The sequence below is a fragment of the Sciurus vulgaris genome (genome assembly GCF_902686455.1).
Source record: "Sciurus vulgaris genome assembly, chromosome: 15".
NCBI classification, from domain to species: Eukaryota; Metazoa; Chordata; class Mammalia; order Rodentia; family Sciuridae; genus Sciurus; species Sciurus vulgaris.
Window position 1 is genome coordinate 8,502,615 of NC_136476.1, and position 23,745 is coordinate 8,526,359.

The 23,745-nt window shown below is 36.4% G+C and overlaps 1 protein-coding gene across 1 annotated transcript in view; it reads right to left on the reverse strand.

Annotated features, from left to right (window-relative positions):
• The window catches only part of TLE4 (TLE family member 4, transcriptional corepressor), a 134,946-nt gene that overhangs the window by 42,378 nt on the left and 68,823 nt on the right, over positions 1–23,745 (reverse strand). The window contains 1 exon segment of the mRNA XM_079113860.1: positions 22,997–23,013. Within this exon segment, the coding sequence (XP_078969986.1) occupies positions 22,997–23,013 (17 nt within the window).

The following is a 23,745-nucleotide window of genomic DNA, read 5'->3' on the forward strand; positions in this document are numbered from 1 at the left end:
AGAAAATCACGAAGATGCTACAAACTGAATTCATGCTACAGAATATTGCTTTTAGCACGCAAATAGTGTTTGGAATTAGCCAGAACACTATTTTGAATAAAAGTTGTTATCATTTACTGAGAATGGACTATGATGTTGCACACTTTGCATGGTATTTCACACACACTGTATCTTTTGATTTTCTAAGTGCTCAAGGAAATGGATATTGCTATTGTCATTATTAAAAAAAATAATCTAATTGGAAGAAATTGAGCCACTTGCTAAGTCATCTATCTCTAGTCAATGAAAGGCTGACCTGATCCCAGATTTATCCTTTTGGATATTATGTTACTATACTTTCTTTACACATCACGTTTTATTCACACCTAAAATCATCATTCTCACATAGATATGGTGGGTGGGGGGAAGATGTAACCTCAAATATAAAAAATAAAGTATCCAACAAACCTTTGATTTCTATGTCTGAGGCAGAGACGTGGTGGAGAGCTCCATTATTTCCTTCAGAATATGCACATGTATAAAATAGCATTTAGCTCAAACTAATACACTGGGGCTTTTGCACAGGAAAACACTACTATTAAAATACTTAAGAGGGGTCACCATATAATAATCATAAACTCCAGATTCTGAAGAACCTGAGAAGTCATGAAGTCTGAGATCCTCATTTATGAGAAAACTGAAGCTCTGAAAGAACTGAGGACATGTGCAAGCTCAGACAATGGTGGAATATGTCCTGAATCCTAGTTCCAAGCTCTTTCTACTATATATCCCTAGTTGGCTTTTTTTTCTTTCTATAAATTTTTGGAAAGATAATAAATACACTCAATGAATCAAAGTACTAAACCAAAACAGTTTCAGTCCTAACAAAAGTACTAATTTATTTATCTGTTGTGCCCTTTGCCAGAAAGGCCTTGGGGAACAAATACAGCAAAGAATCCCATCAATTAGAGTATCTAAAACAAATATCTGTGGCAATTAACAGACCATCAAGTGTGGCAGTAATATAAAATGAGCATAAAATAGCAATCCCTTACTGCCATTCCACTAGGGCATTCTAGCTTCAGGCACCGTGGATGATGCTTATTATCCAATCAGATCAAAGTGGTTGGTATAGAATGCTAAAGGAAAGCTGAGAATTGTGGTCAAAGAGAAGAAAATGAAAAACAGAGGGGCACTGACAGTACTTGGTGAATGCAAAATGGATCTTGAAAATGATTAAGTCACAAATGATGGGTAATGACTAGATTCTGGATTTTAAAAGATAGCCCTGATTTCATGCTTCATTTTTGTTTTACCAAAGATGGCTGGTTAAACGAAGACTACATGAGATTTAATTCTTATGTCAATTCTTTTTAAGTGGATTCACAAACTGACACAAAAATGTTTTTGTCAAGTCATCAGTCCCAATTTGGTATTCTAAAAGTCTAACTCACCATTATATGCAGACTTCAACTTAATTCCTGAAGTCACCCTCACAAATTGATATAGAACTAGAATCAAGCATTCTTTATAACTGCCACCCAATTATCCCATCTGTTCTATTCTAAACATATCAAGATATCCTTTTTTTGAGGGACAAGAGGAAGTAGCAGTAAAGGAGGTAATGGAAGGAAAGCCTAGGAGGAAAAAAAAAAACCTCACAGCAGTATGACACATGACACACACCTATCTAACCCATTCCCTGATCCCCAAATCAGCTGATAGGAAAAAGCAGCTCAAATACTAAAAGCATAAATATTCAATTAATGAAAAGCAGAAAAGATGAACAGATTTAAAAAGTATAAGTTATTAAAGATGCTTAATGTTATGAAGTATTTAAAAGCAGTGGTTTTAAAAAACCAAAACACTTTGGGCTTAGGATATGGCTCAGTTGTAGAGTGCTGGCCTTTCAAGCACAAGGACCTGGGTTCAATCCCTGGTACCGCAAAAACAAACAAACAAACAAACAAACAAAAAACCAAGAAAACTATTCTTGTTTATCCATGATATGAAACTGACATCAAATTACAAGGCTATAAAATCCAAATTAGGAAATTCTACTACTCTAAGCAAGAAACTGATGAGATAAAAAGTGAAACTATCAAATTTTTTTCCTTTGTAGACATTCTTAATTAATCAGAGAGTCAGAGTTGCAAGGGGAGGAGGATACATCTGCCAGATATAAGAAATTTAACACAAAAACACACAAATACTGTGTCATGACATTCTAAAATGCTGTTATTAAATGGCCTTGAGCTACCATTTTAAAGATCCACAAAATGTGAAGTATTAAAACAACCTATGTCCCACAAGGTGAGCTTACATTCCAAGAGTATATATAACAAATAAGTCACAAAAAGGAACACATCACAACAGACAATTAAACCATACAAAATCAATATCCTTTTACTTTGTGAATTTTTGTTGATTTGACAGGCACCAAAGGGAAGAAGCTCCTATGGGCAGGCATTCTTCTGAGGCTCCTTGTGTTTCTAATTCACACTTCACCTACACCTAGGTATATTCAAGATGATGAAGGTGGGCTCTAAAGACTAACTGGGTTCTAATCAGCTCATCCCTTACACCTTGGGTGACTGGGTTAGTTACTTCATTTCACTGTGTCTTACTTATCTGCAATACGGAGATAACGGCAAACACCATCATCTTAATGGACTGTTATGATAACAGAATGATGGCTACAAGGACCCAGCCAGCAGAAAGTAAACACACCCACAGTATTGTTTTGTTATTGTTATTATAATTACTATTATTATCACCATCCCAGCTAGACGTGGCAGAGCCATCTCTAGAACCCATGATAGTAGTTACAGAGCACATATTCTTCCTCCTATACTACGCAGTCTTCTATATTTTCCTAAGTATTGGAAAAAACAAAAGACCACTTCTCAATTATTCTATTAAGGCCCCCTAAAGGGAAGCCTAAGGCACATGTTATATGAGGTGATTAGAAAAGACAAGGGTAATTAAAATTAGTGAACTAGGATATACCCAGTGGCACACTGCTTGTAGCATGCCCAAGGTACTGGGTTCAAACAAAAAAACAAAATGAACAACCCCCCCACACACACAAAAGAAGAAGACCCCAGGGTGATGGGCCCAGCAGAACCAAGAACCACTAACCAGAACCATCCCAGGAAGCTACCCCACATGGAAAAGTATGCACCACAAATAGAATTGGAAGACACTGCCACCAAGGGCTAGGGTAAAACCCACTCATATGTGCCAATGACTGTTCACTCAGTATTGTAAGCCTTTGTTTTGTTTCACATTTACTCTATTTGAGCATACTTTGGCCTATGATTTTGGTGGTTGACAATGGGTAGAATGCTTCTACTTTAATAGTTTTTAGAGGGAATTCATTTTTATTGAATATGTGAAGAACTTTCTAGATATAAAAATCTAAAAAATATAATGTGTAAAGCAGGGAACCAGCATCATTTCATTTAGAATACACTCTTCCCACAAAAGTAAATACTTCAATATAGACCTATGCAGAAAACAACTGGAAAGGTAAACTACACTCTTAAAATCATTTAGCATATATATTCCAAAGGTAAACAAACATTTTTTGAATCACTACCAATCTACTAGAATTCCCAAAGGTAAGTAAATCATGAAAGAAAAATCTCCAACATTATTTTGCCTTAATGGAACTATGTTAACAGTCAATATTGTTTTAAGTGGACCATGGGTTGGGGGTTAGAAATTGATTGTAAGGATATTTTTTGTTTTAATGATATTTGTCATAATCAGATTTGATTTGTACCTTTACCAAAATAAATGTTGTGACAAACAAAAAAATTTCAGGATTGAAGGCCAAAGAAAACTAGCTCTTAAAATTTCATTCCTTGTAGAATGAAAAGACTGCACAATTCTCTGATATTTATTCTGAATATTTCAGTGATGTAACCTCACATTCTTGAAAGCCAAAGGCTCATAATTTATAGCAGAGTTTCTGAAATCATGCCCTTTTCACTGGTTGCTGGCATTTAAAGCTTGTTTTCACACATCTTGCAATGTTCTAAGACTATCCAAATTGATTGGAATTATATTTTAAAAGCACTTTTAACTAAGTCCCTGGACTGAGTCTTTTCTGACTCCACCTTGTCCTCACTTGCGCTTGCTTCTTTAGCAGAACTCTAATTGTGGCTGTGAAAATTCCCACTTGATCTAGTCCTTCCTTTCATGGTTTTCTGAGCTAGAAAAGTGTATATTCCTTTCCCTTATCTTTTTTAGTAAGTAAATCTCAAAAGATCCCACAACTGATAATTAGTTTTCATGACTATGGAAATATGAATCCTTCTTAATTCCAAACTTGAGATAAACATGCAAAAGTGGTTTCTCAGGTGGAAACTAAGAAATAATAAAGATTTAGGAATTCCCAATGAGCACAAAGAATCCCATAAAGTCTTCTTGGGCCTTCAGTAGAGATAGCACTTTTCTAAAAATGAAGGTCCAGTAGTTTGGTAAGAACGGGCTGCCCCAAGTATGGCTCCTGTTTCACAAAAAAAAAAAAAAAAAATCTATCAAGGAAGATGGCTTTATATATCCAGATGAGATAATATAATATCTAGAAAACAGATCTCTCTGAAAGACGTCTCCTAACACTGACTAGACTGTATAAGAGGCTAATTGTACCTGAAAATTTCTACAGAAATAATGGACTAATATTCTAATAGTAAACAGGAATTGTACTTATTGTTTATGAACCAGTTACTAAAGAAAAAAACCTGCTTGTTTTTTAACTGGCAATTTTTCTAACAGATTATTATGGATTTGCCAAAAAAAAAATAAAATTAAAAAAAAAAAAAAAGGTATCTCCTATGCCTTTGCCAGAATAGCCCTGGCCCACATGAGAAGCTGAAATCCTACCTACTCAGGTGCTTCTCATGGAAAAAAAAAATGCCATGTCACCTTGCTGCCCCAGGTTCTCCTTTCAGAAAACTGCACTCTCCCCACAACAGCAAACAATACTCTATGCTCAAAGTGCTTGTTGTTTTCCAGAAATATGGCCCCTGCTAAGAAAATATCTGCTTGAATCTGAGCTACCTGAACTCATAGTTTGGTCACCCTCTTCCTGTGAGAGGAAGGATCCCTCAATTTATAACTCTAGAAGACAGCTATGCAGTAGAAGGCAAACACACACACAAAAAAAAAAAAAAAAAAAAAGAGAGAGAAGGCAACACATTTGTTTCAATGGCCTATAAAACAGGACATATGAGATTGTCATACAGAATTCTGATAAAGTGAAGCTGGTCTTTACTAAACACACAGCAACCAGTTCATACTAGGAGAAGTATTCAATTCACTTCTCAAATAAATGCTGCAGACAGTCTGTAGCCTCCCCTGCTGGACACAATCTGCTGTCCTTCAGCATCCTGAATGCTGCAGAAGCCCTTTCCCATTAGATGCACCTCTGCCAAAGACTGACTGTCAATGCCTCATGAGATCCTATGTTAACTCAGCCTAAAGAAAAGAAACTGCAAATAAATCAGTATTATAGTGCAGGGATGTGTTCTTTCCCCAAATAGCTGACTTATTGACAGGGATTAGGTGTATGTGTAGTAAAATAATGAAAAGTGGCAAGAGTCTCTGCTGCTCTACAAGCATCTGTTGGGTATACTCCCTCCCCACTCAATTAGAGGAATGCCAGCATTGTTACAGTTTACAACACTGAAGGGAGAAGTCCATTTTACAGATAATCTGACATGAAAATAAAAGAGATTCTTTGCAAAACCAGGAGACCACAGTCCTCAGGGCCACTCATTGAGCACTTGCAATGGTAGTTATTAGTTTGTCCTACCAGCAGAAGCACATAGTGCTTGCACAGCAGGTGAATGTCTTTTAAAACCAGAATTTAGATTGAGAGGAACCCACAGTGTTCACCTCGTTTGGCCTTTGATTTCATCCATTATGAGTGGCAAGTGGTTTGGCTATAAAATATTCAGAATTCCCATTCTCAGCTGAGGTGGAACAACCTGGCATGTTTCAGGTTTGCTTCTTTTTGTTCAGGCTGGATCTTGCTTGTGGAACACAAGTTAATTTAAATATTAACCCCCAAAGAAATAATGAGACCAAATCATTTTCACGTAACCCACATTGTACAATAAAACAAAAAGTAACAGTAAATACCTACTAAGCGTGGGTCACTTTTATCACCCACGTTACAATAAATAGAATACACAAGAGCTTGCCTAAAGTCACAAAGCCGTAAATGGCAAAAGGCGAAATCTCAACTTGAACCACCCGCTTCCTGAGCCTGAGTGACTAACCAGCATCCCTGCGCTACTTTCTGCCTACATGCTATTTAAGAGTTCACAGCGTGTCATATGCACAAAAGAGAACAGGTCCCAACACATGCCAGTTTTCAATCCTGTAGAAATGAGGTTCAGTGTACAGACACCTTGAGTCACCTTTTACAAGAGTGTTATTTTAGCTTTAAGAGTACAGCAGCAGTGGGAAAGGAGGAGGAGGAGGGAAGACTGAGGCAGATCTGTGTAGATTCACCTAGAAGATGCTTACCCTTGCAGCCTTGGCCACTGCCTGAGGGTGCAGTATACCTATTTGTCTTGGCCTAAGTATATTTCTCTTGAACGCATTCCTTTTACTTGTAAGCCTTTTATTGTGTTTTGCCCAGAGTCTCTTATCATTTTTGTCCTGCTAAGTCAAGTATGTGAAGTCTCACTTTCTCCCTTTCCTTTTAATTTGTTAAGGATAATAAACTTTTTGCCTTATTGTCTTTTCAAGTTTTCTAACTTTCCCAATTTCGCCACCCCTTCCTTAAGTAAACCTTTGGAGAAATATCAACTCTTTAATCACACAGATGTACTTATTCCCATTCAGAACAGGAATTTCAGATCTAGATCCCTAACAACTGGACTGACTAGCCAGTGTAAAAACAAGCCAAACTGAAACGCAGGGAACATTCATTTTGCATTCCTTTTTATCAGACTGCAGGGAGGCACAGTTATATAATGCACACCTTCATTTCTGATAAAATCCTGACCTTCCAACTGATTACTGAACTCTAAGACTACAAATGGTACAAAAATGAAAACAATCATTCCCACTTCTAACATAAACTCACTAAATAAAACTATTATAATTATATAATAAACTATTAAATTATAGCATAAACTATTCTGCCCAACTTCAACTAGTTCCTTAAGATTTGGTCTCAATAAGTATATGAACCAAGAAACAATTACACAAAGGTACAATCCATTCTTTTTGGAATTGTGGGGGAGGAGAATTCAAAGGAACAAGGAAGAGGAAGCCACAGCCTCTGATTTCATCCCACTCTGGGTGAAGTAGTGCTGAGTAGTAGTTAACACTAAGAAGGTCTTGATGATGGTACCCAGAGCCCTCTGGAACAAAACTGAAGAGCAAACAAAAAGATGTGGCTTTATTTTTTTCTGTCCATTCAAATATATTTTCAGTATAGTTATTTTACTCTTCCATTACCCTTAAAATGTACTGATCTGAGGGAATTTTAACTGCCTAAATACAGTTTATCTATGCTTGTTTTATGAACATTCTCCTGGTCTCTATACTTAACTCCAATCCTTTACGTTCCAGGGAACGTAACTTCTATGACAGCTTCCATCTATTGCACTGTAGTGAGTTTTGCTGGTCAGTGCAGACCACCGCCACAAACCTATTTAGATGAATCCTTCAGAGGATGTTTCTCTGAAGCCTACTTACCTCCAATGACCATATGCACAGAAAACAAACTCCTTAGTTTCTGAATCAATATTCAAAGGGAACTTTCACTTGGACATATTTTAAAAAAAAAGAATATGCATTCGATCCTCAGCCACGATGACTATATTCCGGTTTGCAATAGGGAAAACAAATGCACAAATGAAGTCTGGGGAAGACTAAATACAAAATGAAATCTTTGCGCAGGACAGCAGCTTCTCCAACACTCAATCATTTTCAGTCACACTATGTTGTCCAGTAACCTGCATTAATAATTCCTCATGAATAAAATGCCAACATTATCATCTGCAGCTATGTTGTTGACATGCTTTTGCTATTTCACTAAAAATATCATTAATTTTCTGGCTTCACAACAGCTGAGCTACTCCCCATTTGAATATACAAAAGAGTATTTTGTTTAAACCAAATTAAAAGTGTTCCAGTAAATGACTTTCATTTTGCTAGCTATACTATTTTAGCGTATACTCTTCTCCTTAATCCTCCCTACCTCAATGTCATGCCTGTCATCTCCCCAATTCAAAATATTTCCATTATTAAAAATATATATATTCTAAGTTGAGTAGGAGGAATCCAGAAACTAAATATTTCTGTTGTAATATTTCTGGCCAGCAATACATCTGACAGGTATGATAGAGTGTTTTTCTGAGATCTATGACATAGTGGCCTCCTTGATTCTCTCACCTCTCTGAGCCCAAGTATGTAATCAGCAAACCATTTACCAGTTTGGTATATGGAAAGAAAACACACACACACACACACACACACACACACACACACAAAATACACCTTCTATTTCCCATCTAGATAAGTTCCGCCGTCCTCCATTTAAGTCAGAATGAAAACCACTGCTCCTGCCAAGCCCTCCTGGCATCTCACCACTTTATTTGTTCCCATTTGTATCTAATGCTTTTGTCAACAGTTCAACAAAAGTCAAAGCAAACAACCCACTGCAAACACTGGGGGTAACAGCAACAAGCATGAATCCTTCACAATTATCCAGTCCAGCTGCTCAGAGATCGTCTGGGCTGCTTTCATTTACAACAAAGTCAACAAAAGCCTGAATCCGAATAACTAGATGGGTCAATACCGCCACTGTATACCCTCTGGAGGAGGAAACACTGCTCACCTTCTTTGCTACTTCAGCAAACATGTAGAATAATTCAGTCAGATGGACAAGTGCTCATCTAATCATTTGTTATGTGAATTATTCAACAACTTTTTCACATAAACTACTAAATAGGTCTCTTCAAATATTTCTGTGGCACTTGGAGATGTCTAACTGTGGAAGCACATATAAAAGGAACAAAGGCAGATGAAGAGAAATCATGACCCAAGTTAGTTCCCAGTGGTAATCTCCAGAATAAGAAACCCTAGTCTTTATGACCAGGCATTTTCACTACTGCCAGAATTCTACCAGGGAGTAGAGCAAAAGTGGAAGGTCATCACTGTGGAGCTCCTGGGGTTCCACTAGTCTTACCTTTCTCAACTTTCTAAAGTTCCTCTTCTCCCTTTCACAAGCACTTCCAATATGTACAATTTGTATTTAGGGTTTTTAATAATTTTAAGAACATGCTTAGACATTTATAAACAAACTACAAAGAAAAGTTTAAAACTGTTCCTAAAGTCATAATTTATTTCAGAATTCCCTGACCTAATTTTGATTAAAATGTTGACATTTACTCAAAAAATTATTTTGAGACATTGCAACAATTTCATGATCCCACTTGCCTTTCTTTCCTCTAAAATAGATAAAACTTGTGCAATTCTATATAAACTAAGCAGCCCAGCAATAAGGGCCCCTGACTTGGTCCTGGGCCCTTCTCCTGAAACCAAAGGAATATACTCCCGTCACCCTTCATCTAACCCCTCTACACCATGAGTTGTATACCCAGAACCCAGAAATTCCATGCCTAAAGGCCCTGAGCCCACTGCCAGTGTTTACCTAGACCTCTTCCTGGGGCTTTCTAGGGGTAGACCATGTTGCTGCTTTGAGTGCAACCTAGATCTGAGGGCAGCCATTAGGGTGCAAATAAGTTCTGAAATAAGACTAGCGTCTACCAAAAAATAAGGGAAGGTGCACCTGGTTCCAGCAATGAATTCCAAAAGAATTTTATATTAAAAACTGATATTCCTGGAGGTGCCAAGTACAATTAGATAAACAACTTTAAATGCTTAAACATATGGTATGAAGATCTCAGTTTGGATTCTTTTCCTGGCCCTGCAAGTATATGGTAGGCCCAACAGCATGGTAGCAGGTATAGGTTTCAGTAGCCCCATTCTTAAAAAATATTGAAATCATTCTTACTATTAAACATGTCACACAAGAAGAAAAAAATTAGAATTTTCTCCCTTAAACACTTTCAATTTTATAGATCCACATATCCACAACTGTAACTAAACTGCTGATGTTATTTCTATAACTACTTTTAAAACACAGCATTAAAAAGTTAAAAATAAAATTTAAGAACAGTTGTTTGTCAAGCTAGCATATACAGAAAGGATAAAATATCTGAATGTTAGGTACAGCTCTTCTAGATTATTTGTGTTCTCCCCTTCCTTTTGTAACCCTCAAACATCCAGACTACAAAATGACTGCTTTAAAGACAATTTGTCAAACACAGATGGAGGAAACAGTAGAGATTCATACTGTTTGAATTCATTTCCTCTCCACACTATGCTATAAGCCAACTTATTCATTGCCACTCCTGTGAAATTTGTGCTACTTGTAACCAAGAGGGTCTAAGGATTTTCAGTTCTTGGCATAAAGAAATTGTGCTTTCAAAAAACAAACAGTAGTCCAGGACAAGAAAACACAATTTGAAGAATTATATTTCCTTCTAAAGGTTTCTGATGAGTTCTGGAGCTCTGTAACTGTTCTATTTCTATGGTTGGCTAACGAGCCTGGCTTGCTCTTTCTTTCTTTTTGGTAATAGGGATTAAACCCAGGGCACTTAACCACTGAGCCACATCCCCAGCCTTTTTTTTATTTTGAGACAGGGTCTGGCTAAGTTTTTAGGGCCTTGGTAAGTTGCTGAGGCTGGCTTTGAACTTGCCACCTTCTTGCCTCTCAGCCTCCCTGAGCCATTGGGATCACAGGCATGTGCCATCATGCCTTGCTAGTCCGGCTATTTCTAAAGTTGGTTAACTAAAAGTTGATTTAAAAAAAAAAAAAAAAAGACTCATGAAAGAAGAAAACACTACCTAAACTGAATGAAAAAAGCAACAAACAGTACTACTTTTTTGTTTAAATCAGAGAAACCACCTGAGAAGTAGTTTTACCTCCATAGTCCAACTGTTTTGTTTGGTATTTGCACAATCACAGAGGGCTGGGGACTCGAACTTGGGTCTCCAGTATGAGAGTCAGGCACTCTACCACATGAGCTCTATGGCCAGCACTGTCCAACTGTTTTGATGATTCCTACAAAATACTTTTTGAATTCAAGTAAAAGACATACACATCAAGACTGGGAACCTACAGAATGTTGCCACTAGCATCACGGTCAGTATTTGCTAAAGATTTCACGTTTGCATGTATTTGCACATCAGCCTTGGCAGTTTCCTGGGAAAACTGTCTTTAGAGCTAGCTTTCCAATCTTCATAAACTAGTTTTATATGCACATTTTTTACAGAATTCAGGACTCAGGAAGCTCAGAGAAATGAAGAGGAATGATCCATTAATATATTTTATTCTACTCAGAAGGCAGCATAACTCCATTCCATACCTGTAATAGGAAAAGGATTTGAGGAAAGGGATTGTATCTATTTCTTACTATGAACCCCAAAGACACAGTGCAGGCCTGTTTGTCCTCCAGCTGACAGATCGATATCTAATGACTAACTTTTAAATACTTTATTTAGACTGAATTGCTGAATTTTCAAGTTCATCTATTAAAGCCAACAGGTTTCAAAGTCAGGAACCATTAAAATAATGTTTGGGCACGGTCTAACAAAAAAAGTCAAGAAAAGTTCTCAGCTAAAGATGTATAGCTGCACCTTTTTGATATTCAAAGGAAAACATACAAATGGACAAGTACTTCTCGCTACTCAAGCCCTTCAGTATTAATGGCAATCAAGCAAATGAAATGAGTTACTATGAAGCATGGACCTGTCTTAATAAACTTATTAAAGAAATGTTTTACTCTAAATGTTAAACAAATAGACTACATCTATCCTAAAATAATTCATATGTATCATCATTCTTTCATTCCACCCCAGAAAGGAAAGAGATGGACCCAAAAGGATGAATGAAGGGGGAGGAAAAAAGAAAGAAAAGAGAATGGAAAGTGCCAAAGGTAAGCAAAATAACTTCAAGTGAGCATATGATATTGACAGGAGGAACCAGTCTATGGAGTCATGCCAACGTCTATAGGGAGAGTGGCAATTTGAAGACTGGGGAGTGGGGTGAGGAAGAGGAAGATCTGAAGAAGTCATTCCTGTAACAGGTGTAACTAATCAAAGTCCTGTTTCTGGTTGCTTGTGTATTTAGTCACGGTTTATTCTCTCAAGGGCAATAAAGTCACCAGTCTAGTTTAAAATTTCCCTAAATAAGGTCAGACTACATTACTACCAAATTTTATTATCAAAACAGATACTAATCTAATCATCCAATTCAGGAGTCTCATTCAGACCAGTGACATTACAATATGGTTGGGTTATAATCTCCCAGGTGTGGGCTGGGCCAAGGATGTTCAATAATTCAGCTCTGAAGTCCTGATAACTGTGGTATAAACACAAGTGATTATTTCAATTTTCTTTATAGATTATTTTTTCAGGGCAGCCCAATAAAACCAATAATGTCCAAGTTTACTAGAAAAAAAATTTTATTCATTTCCCCATGCACCAGAAAGTAAGCTAATAACATCCCACTGCGAGTGCTGTCAGGCTAAATCCTTCCATTGCTGAATGCACTACTGGGATAAATCTCCCTTCACTTTTCATTCCACCATCCACTTTAGGGCAAGGCCCTGGGGACTGCTCCAGATTACCCCTCCACACGCAGTGTCACAGGCACAAGCCCGAGTGGCCCAATCAGTGCCAAGAAAAGAACAAACTAAAAAAGATTAATTCACAGATGTTCATGCATTTCACATACACTGTGCCCCATGGCCCGTTGCTAGGGCAACAGGAGACCACCAGTGCGCGCTTTATTGGCTTTATGAAGTGCATCTCAGGGACTATAGTCCGAGAAATGCTGCATAATAATAGTGTGGCTTTTCTGAAGCCTTGTTTTGTGTTTATCCACATTTAACCTTCTGAGTATTATAAAGAACACCATTATGCACAGTCTTCAACCCCCACCCTCTCACCAAAATGCTACAACTTTCTAACTAAAAACATTAAAATGCATCTCCTGGGGATCCATTTTGGGAAGACCCTTGTAAACTGCTCAACCAGTCCCATGATTAAGGGGGTGAGGGGGCTATAACCATTTAGAGATCGCTATATTAGTGCAGTCAACCATACCAACCACCCCTGGGCAGTATTGACACTGCAAAACTGAAACACACACATGTCCCTTGTTTTGTAGGCATTGAGAGGAACCTTGCTTTTGAATATCAGGAGTTAGGTTTATGCAGATCAAATAATAGAACCAGTGAGCCTCATAAGATCAGAGTTTCTAGGTGCCATCCATCAGAACTTCCTGCAATTATGAGCATTTCTTTATCTTCACTGTATGGTAGTTTCTATGGCCACATGTGGCTATGGGGTACTTGATATGAGGCTAATGCAACTATGAAACATTTTTTCAAAATGTATTTCATTTTGACAAATTTAACTTTAAATAGCTGTGTGGCTACTGGTTACAGTATTAGCACAGTCTTAAAGATTTACTGAATAACTAAAATTTTCAACAAACTGCTAAAAAGCGAACTCCTTCATGCTTCTCATTTCTGCTTAATTCAAAAAAAGTGACTTCAAGTAAATGTACACTAATTCATAAAAATATAACTTCAATAAATGTAAATAAATAAGGTATTCAGGACCGCTGTTGCCAGTCATTGTGCCAGTTCCAAAAAGCCCCTAGCACTGGGTCCATCATCTCAGGTCTCTTAACGTAGGTCCAGGGAGCAAGACAAGTTCCCCCTCTGATCCCCATCCCTCCTCCATCCCCACCCAGGTTGGGAGGTTAAAATCACAAATGTCACAACTCTCAGGGCAGTAGCACAGATCAAGTGTTAATCTAAAGGGAAGAGGTGAATAAGGGAGAATACAGGCTGGCAGGGGCAATGGAAGAGCTGGAATGAAGAGGAGAAAAATAAAGCCAGTGAATAGATCAATAGAAGCAACAGCTTACATTCAGTCAGATTCACAGGAGAAAGAACACACTGAGACAATCATTTCCTGGGAAAAGCTCAAGCCTAATGAGAATTTACTCTGCTCCTTTATGCAACAACCAGCCCTTTTGTGGCAAGGGCTTCCTGACTGACAGGAACCCAGGGCCCCTTAATAGGATTTCCATATTATTTCCAACACCTGCCCAGAAGTTATTTGTTTACATTGAAGGAGGCAAGATTCTCAAATCAGACATCTGCTTCTAGTTCAGGCATATCTTAGGAAACCATCTAGAAAGCAGCTTTGTTACCATGGTGACATTTTTATTTTCCTCCTTTAGTTGGCTCAAAACATTAGCATTTCCAATTTTATTTTGTTGTTCAAAAGGCCAAATGTCATTCGAGAAAACAGAAGTTAAAAAAAAAAAAAATAGAATTCTCAAAATTTTCCAGAATTAAAATGACCATAAAGAGGAATAAATAAAAAGTGAGGAGTTCTTATATTGCCTATAGCCTTCTCTCACTGGGTGGTATCACTACCTTGTTTACCCAGCCCCCCAACCACCTTCTCTTCTCAAATGGGAAGAGTCAGAGATTCAAAAGGAGTCTTTAAAAAAAAAAAAAAAAAGATTCAAGAATACTTCAGGATGTGATACAATTAATGAGTCCATTTCCATAAAAAAGAATTCCTCATACTTACCCTATCACCGTATCTTAGAACAGTTCACTTACAACAAGAATACTTAAGACATTTTAACTTCCACCTCACTGCCTGCAATTCAGTAAAAAGGAGGGTGGTGAGACAGAGGTAAGTGTAAGCTTTTGAAGAACATTTAGTGGTTGCAGAGGGGATGGAATATTAAACAGTTCGAGGAAAAAGTAGACCATGCCTGAGCAGATAATGGTTGTGTATGTTCTGATTTCTAGTGAAGCAGAACTAGAAACATCACTGAACTCAGGGGGAGGGGAAGAATGGCACTTCTTCCAAAAAGAATTTCTTAGGTTACACTACCAGTACTCACAGTCTAAAATGGATTTGAAAGTTGTACATTTTTTTACATAAATAATTGAAATGGTTCTAATTAATTAATACTCTGATAAAGTTAAAGCAAGGTGACTTACTTGTTTAATATTTAGATTCAAAGAAAAACAGCTAAGTATTCAATTCTAGCATTTAAGGTTTTGATGTGCCAGATCTAAGCAGCATTACTTGGTGTTGAAATGACTTTATTATCTTCTTAACAGCAAGTTTATTTAAAAGAACTAAACTCCTTCAGAAAGTACCACCATTCAGCCCTCAGCAAACTTCCTTTCTATTACTCCTTCATGAAGCCTGCAAAATTCTGTTCAGCTGTCACGAGGCAGTTGCCATGGTAATTACACATGACTATTCAAGTCCAAAATTAGGACCCTTATTAGTTGTGACCCCCAGATAGTTTTTTTGAACTCAAAAACAACTGAGTTACATTATACCACCATAGAATAAGATGTATAAGGTGGACAAAGGTAAATGTTGCAGAAACTCAAGAAAGAAGAGTACTAACCTTTCCCTTGAGTTAATTTATGTTTACCCCCTCCCCACTCTCCCAGAGTAGGTTAGAGTTATTTTAAGACAGGGAAAAAAAGATGGTGAATAATTCTTGGGAATATTTCCATTGGAAGAATTGTCTACATTTGTAGAAACAAATGCTTTTTGAAATTCAAGTGCCAATTATAACAAATAAATCTTGGGCCTTTCTAAAAGTTCTTAAAATGTTAAACATAAGCTTACTGGCATAATACTTTTCCAAAAGATAAAACCATTCTAATTAAGAAAATTAGAGACAATACACATCAGGATGAAGATGTTTGTCCAGTAACAAAGTGTTGGTTTAAAGGGGAAAAGAATTAAACCACCTTTGCCAAAATCAGCTGGGGAAGGCAGGCCTGACAATCGGCATGACCCTGTTAATTAATATTTGTTCTGCTTCAGCAATCAGTGGAGAAGGGTGCAGCAAAACAAGCCTGCATCCCTCCAGTCACATCATTAATCCATTCATACTTACCACCTGAGGACCAACTATGTCCTAAAGACATTTAATCATCTGTTCCACAAACAAACAATTACAAATACATTTTCTGGAATTAGGGCACCTGTTACATTTCACACAGCTTACATGCCCAGCGGCAGGGATCAATTAACACTGAACAAATTTCCGCATCATAAACCAACAGAACCAAAGTTCTTGATTGGTCTCTGATAAGGTAATTAAATAGATAGATGGTAAAAACCAAATATTTTCAAAAGAATTAAAAGGCAACAGTAATGTTAAAACACTTAATTTTAAATTACCATTGTATTTTGGAAAACATCAGATGTTTGCAAAGCATACTTTAAACATTAAACTATCTCCTTATGACCTAACCCCCCAAATTAAGTACAACTATCACTATGTTTATTTGGATGATAGTATGGCCAGCTTTATTGATGAAACACACACTACTGTGTAAGTTTTATTTCAAAACTTATTTCTAGGATAGGACTTAATAAAACCTAAGAAAACACCCATATTTTTGAAAGGGTACCTAGAGTTATATCTGTATGATACATGAAGTTTAAGTGACCTGCCACTGATATACAGCTTACCTAGTGTAAGAGAGAGGACGCTTCAAGAACCTGGCACAGCCTTCCTGAAGAAGTTTTAATGTGCTTCCTTGTGATGTCAAGAATACCTGAATCAAACCAGTCTAGGTTTGCATGTAGAAATTGAAGGTGAACAGTGAAGAGAATTTTATTAACAATCATTATCTAGGAATGCATATTGCTCTTCAATAGAGTTCTATTTGTATCCTTCATCTTTTACAAACAGACTGGGACGTATTTGAAATTCAAAACCAATGTCCAAAGCTAGAGAGAGAAAGTGGGGAAAGACATGGGGTGAGGCAGGAAAATAGAAGGGAGTCCAACAGAGTAGAAAGGGATTGAGAGAAAGGGAGGAAAAGAGGGCATGGGGAAGTACTGGGGAACAAAATCTATGAAAGTATGTTACATCCATGTATGACTATGGATATATCACAATGAATCCCATATATATAAAGTTATAATGCCCTAACTGAAATAATAACCATGATAATATAAGAGAGATCAGTAGAGTAGAGCAAGAAGACCCGGGGAGAGAGGAGAATGAAAGGGAAGGAGGTATTGGGAAATGAGACGGATTAAAATATGTGCATGTAGAAATATGGCATAATTAACCTCACTATTATATATAGTTATAATGCACGGAAAAAAACGAATGAAAATAAATATCAATCATAGAAGGAAACGAAACACCTAGTTTCCAAATATAAGTATTGCTTAAGATAGGCTTTTTAAATATATTTTTAAATAGAATTTTAAAAATATATTTAAGTACACCTATTCCCTTACAGATGGCATCCCTGATTCCCAATGGTTTCTCCCATCAAACTTTTAGCCCTTTGACACAAGAATCTTAATCTTCTTTGTGGAAATGTATATGAAGACAAATCAAAATTTAGTTCCAGAAGGGAATTATAAAATTACAATTCTTAAGAAAAAAATTTAAAAGGTGAGAGAGACTCAGGTTAAGAGAGACCAAAGAGTTATCACGACAAAACAGAATAGGCCCTATTTGGATCTCATTTCAAGCAAATCTTTTTTTTTTTTTTTTGAGGCGCGAGGCAGTACTAGGGATAAAACCCAGGGCCTTATACATGCCAGGTGAGTGCTATACCTCTGAGTTACTTCCCCAGCACCCAATTATTTGAAATAATCAAAGAAGTCTGATTTTAGGTTGCATAATAAAAGACAATTATCTTTAAGTAATTGAAGGCATTATGATTATCTAAAAGAATGTTCATCATTTAGAGAAATGTGCTCATTTCACATAATGAAGTATAATACGTATGGCTAAAATGCATGCTCTCTGGCATTTGCTTTATAATATTTGAGTAAAGCAAAAGGAATAGTTAAAAGAAACACAGTAAATAATATAGCTCCTGTACATAGATGTTGGGTATATGGAGTTCTTTGTACCTGGTAGTATGTTTTAATTTTCAATAACAAAGAATAATACTGAGTCATCCAAAGATCTTTCCTGTGAGGATGGCAACTGCTATGTGACCCTGGACAGGGACTTCATAACTCTAACTTCCTTTCCTCGGAAATGACCTGAGAGTAAGCATAACACCTATTTTCACAGGTGAAATGTAAACCAGGAGCTCTAAATGGAGAGGGGTAGTCTCAGAAGACATGAAGAGACCCCAGTGGATACTAATCTTACTTTTCCCAAAATTAGAATGAATAAACTGGAGCGCCCAAGTCACAGCCCCCTTATTAGATAGGTTCTCTTTTCAGATGACTGATGACAGAAGGAAAAACAAGTGTTAACAAAAGTGCATTACTGTTTTGCTTGCTAGCTTGCTTATGCTTAGATGGTTTTTATATTGATTTTTAATTTCATTTATTCTTCCCTTTTTAATTTAGCTTTCTATTATTTTTATGTCTTTGTCTTTTTACAAAGTATCTTTCTTAAGTTTAAAATAATGCAAATTTATTCCACCAGACTTTCCAAGTCTCTTCTCTACTATTGTCCCACATTGGACATTTCAAAAGGTTAAACATGTTAAAAGCACTTTCCTTTGAGACAGATATTCCTCTGAGATAGAAAAAACAGATGTGGGTGTTGGGATAGGGTGGCAAGTCACACAGGTTTACACAAGATCCTGGACTAGAACCTTGACCATTAAGTCTTACCCTATGAGGTTAAGTGGCAAGTAGTAATCATTCTGCTAATTCAGCTAAAATCCCACTTTCACCTGTAACACCCAACTAGCGAGGCAAAAGTACTTTCTTGGCCTCAATCACACAATTCAATTTCAACATAAAAACAACCTCATTCTAATTTTTCTCTGATAAACCTTTACTGCGAACACAGAATAATTGAGAGAGAAAAGAGAACAGCAACATATGATATTTTAGTCATTTACACAGAATAAAACTGAAATATAAGCAAATGAAGCAAAATTAACAGGCAGTATCTTAAACGCTGAAAACCTTTAAATGACACCAAAAGAATTCACAGGATAAAAAACAGTATAGGGGCTACGGACAAAGTTCAGTGGTAAAGGGATTGCCTAACATGTGCAGGGCCCTGGGTTAATCTCTCACTGCAAAACAAAACAAAACAACACAACACACTATATACACCTACAGAAAGAAAAAAAAAAATTTAGCCTGAAAAATAATTACATGTAAATTAAAAAATTAAAGTGAACCATCATACTCATACAACACTTAGGGCAAAAAATGTACTTCTAAATACATTTTACAGATTAAAAAATGAAAAATTTCTCAAAGATAAGGATTGCAGGTTATTTATTGCATTCAAGATAAAACATGAGAGGACTATGTAGATACATAAAATGGACATAATAAAAAATGCACAGTATAGTAGCAACTTGGGAGACTCACTGTAGCTAATCAATATTTGAAGGTGGTGAATTTTGCTATTTATATGTAAGCTGGGTCTTGATTTTAGTGCCTACCACTTTGCTGGTGGTACTAGAACGATGTAGACACTGGGAAGTAAGGGAGGATAACACGGCTAATTTCTCAACCTCAGGTTCCTATCAAGTTTTAGACATCTTGGCTTTCACAGCTCTGAACCATTAAACTCACTCCAGTCTTTCAGATGAAAACTGGAGAGCGACACGAAAGCTTAATTAAGTAGAGCAATTGACTCCTCTCCATGAATTGGTACCTCCAGTAAGTGGGAAGCTCCTGGCAGTACTCAGGAATGCCCCTTCTGGAGGGCATTTTGGAGCCAACCACTTTTCCCTTTCAGTCCTCAGTGGGAAAAATGGGCATGTTAAGTTCCACTACATGAGAAAACACCTCCCTTTGTTTTACTTAGGCCTTTTTCTAGAGATGAGTAGAAGAGTTCTCAATAATCCAAAAAGTGGTTAAAAAAAAAAAAAAAGCCCCCACTAGGAAAAAGAGGTAGGAATCTAGTTTGTAGGCCTTTTGGAGAGCTAAACTTGGGCTTTCCACTCCATTATTAAGGGTGAGAGTAGACTGTGGACTGTTTCTGTCTGTTTTCAAGCCTCAAATGTAGGTCTTACAGTTGGGTACATGGAGTCACTGGATAGTCAATGACCAGGAAAGCTGCAGGTGCTGTGGCTTCTTACTTCAGCCCTACTATATACAAGGTTTGAGTTTCTCGTCACCAAGGAAATTGATTCTTGAACACCTACAGTGCTTTCTCCTTTAGATCCATATTTACATTCTCAGCCCTTGTTGAAAAATTTCAAACAGAGGTCTGCAAATAACAGGCTTAGGAATGAACTTGACTACTACAGCTATAGAAAACAAGATCAATAAAACCAATAGCATGTGATTTAGTGACCACAGAACTTCCAAGAAGAGAAAGGAAAAGGAGGAAAAAGGACCAACCATGTACTAAGTGATTTCTTTCATTTCACTTGGCATCTAAAGGTAAAAGCCCCTTAATTACCTGAGTCTTTAGAGTAAGTTTAAATTTATATTTTATAAGCTTTTCTGAAATCTGCCCTATTTAATAATCTGTAACATCAAGAAAATATTTTTAAAGTGTCTCTCACAATTAAACCCATCCACAACCCTGTATAAATCAAAATTTGCTACCATATCAAAATGTTACAGTGGGGCTGTATAACATTGCCCACATCCTCATTACATGCAACACTAATTACTACCAGCAGATTCAGAATTTTCTGCACATTAGAGGCTTTTAGAGGAGCTATAAAAAATTTCAGGCACCATTAATTTAAATTTGTATTGAAATTTCCTTTTGACAGATGGCCAAAAATTACTTATTATTTAGAGTACCAGAGCTGCCTGTTTGCACATTAGCAGAGGAAAGGGAAAAATTAAAAGCAAGAAGGAAATTTATGTCACGTTCATTACCTGTTAAATGTTAAGGAGCATTATCCTGTATGAATAAATTATTTCATACAAGCCCAACTCCAGCTGCAGGCAACTGGCATACTCTGGCTGATAAAAACCATCTCAAGTCACACAGCCAACAATCATAAAAAGCCCCTCTTAACCAGAAACCACTTAGAGAAGGATAAGGACAATGGATGGAAAAAACAAGCAACTAACTACTTCTCTCAGCATCACAAGAACACATTTAAGAAAATCTGCAAATTATTTCACTTTGCAAAGCGTCAGCTCAGCCCCAGACTTGACATAACAGAACTTTGAGAATGGTACCCAATAAAAACATCAATTTATAGCTACCATTCCATAAATCAAGGTAAAATCATCTGCTTCTAATTCCTGTTTGTTTTTCCCCTGGATCTTCTGTAGCTAGAAGCCACATCCAACTTTCAGGCTCACCATGAATGATTACAGATTATTTCAAAATACACACTACTTGAATGAGGGAATATAAAGCGTAATTAATACAAAAGTGTGCACTGGAGTATAAATATTTTCAGTCAGCTGGGAGTGGGGCATGAAAAGAAGCTTTTGTTTAGTTCACCGGACTGCCTGAAGGTGTGTATTTATCATTAAGAAACCAGGGAATATTTACATTAAGGCCTCAGAACAACTAGACAGGCCTTCCGAGTGCTGCTATCAGTTAATCCTGGTCATTGCATTTACTTACTACTTCCAAAGTACACATGTGTGGAATGCTAAATAGAGTCTAAATTTTTTAATTTAGATACCAATATGCACATTATCCAACAAAATACACAACCATAAATGCATAATTAAATAATTTAATGCATGCAGATCCAATTGTAAATGTTGACATTTGTATGAGGTTGCAAGTGCCCTTTCAAATTAACAAAGATTCTTGAAGGGTAAAATAGATATACTCAATTTTTATTTTCCATTATTTAAGGGCTCTGGGAAAAAAAATTTTCACCTTTTATTATAAAAGGCAAGGAGCCTTTTAAAGAAACATTCAAATTGACAGCACAGGGGAAGGTATTAGTTTTCTATACAAAGTTTAATTAAAAACCCAAAGAGATATTCCACACACACAATTATTGTAAAATAAAATAAACAGGTAGCATTTGTACTTTGGTCAATGCTTGCAAACTGTCTTTTCCTTCTAATCAGTAAATAATACAATGGCACATGTAACAAAATCATGCATAATACAATAGCATATTTACACTGTACTGGGTGGAAAGATGATTAAAACAACTTTCACACTTTACTTGTTTTTTGCCATGGCAGTCTGTTTTTCTTGTTTGCTTCCTAAAGAAATTCAAATATCCAGAGCACATACTATTGCAGTATTATACAAGCACATAACAAATCATTAGGCCCTAAATACCTTTCGTATTTCCTTACAACTTGTCTATAAAGGGATAGGAAGGCAGATGTAAAACCTAAGAATTTGCCATACTAGAAATCAAGATGTTATAAATAAATAGATAAATAAATACAAAAAGAAACTTTCTGGTAAACAGAAGTGCTTTTCAATAATTCTTTTTCAGGTGCCTGGAACTGAACCAAGTTCCAACTTGAATCAACTGTGCCAAGCACACGCTCTTCCACTGAACTACACCTCCAGCACAAACAAGTTAAGAGTTCTGATAAAGAATTTTGTAGGATGGAATTGTTTTTGAAAACATGAAAACTAGTATGCATCTCCTTATAAATCAATTTCTTTACTTCGTTTCATTAACATCTTACAGCCAAAACGTAAGTGAAGACAAGTAATTATTCTTTTTCACATGGTAAGACATAATAAAAATGAGCAATGCAAACCAGAGTTTATGATTCAATCCTGCTCTACAAATATGATTCTGATAGAGAAACAGGATTATATTTCTAAAAATAACAACCACACACCTGAAAATAAGTTAACCACTATTTGGTTTAAAAAAAAAAAAAATCACCTTATTGTTCCCTAAACCTAAAAGAATAAATTACTAGATTTATTCCTATTATTTAGCGAGTCCTTTTAAAAAGTTATTTCTTTGTGAATTTTGAGTCCTACCTTGATGGAGTCTCTGTCTGTAGGCAAAATAGCAGCAACACAGCAGATAAGAAATGAAAAGAAGGAAAAGAGGAAAATACTTGTTAGTTTACACAAACTCATATATTTATCAAACTTGATCTCTGATAAATAATAAATTGCACAGATGTCAACTTTGCTGTAAAGTTAATTATTAACATTACCAGATTCACAAACCAAGTCTACCTTTGACACAATTTTAGAAGGACCAAAGCTAACCATGCTTATTACTTATGTACCTTGTCAACCTTGCCACTTATAAAAGTGTGTATAATCATGAGTCAACTCTTTACACAGCATTAAGATAACAGAAAGAAAAATGAGTGTCTCTCATGTCAGGGATGGTAAATTTATACTTACATGATAAAATAATTTATACAAGATTATAATTCATGGACATGATATGGAACAGTAGATACCAAGTTTTGAATTATGAACCACACCCTTTGGATCAACAAACCACCATGTGCTAAGTAAATCTCCACAAAGGAATGCTGGGAAACTTTTTCTTTTTGTCTTTAACTATTAAAACTTAATAGTAAAGCAGCATACAAATATAGTGTCACACTGAAATGTCTCTATACCATCAACTTCCTTAGAGGAGAGAGAAAGTCAACCTAGAGGAATCATAATGGCCTTTATATTAATTAATTGCATAAATAATTATGTCATTCTTACAGGAAGAAATTAATTTTATGCTTCTAAACAGGTTCGGTGAGAGAGACAGTTAA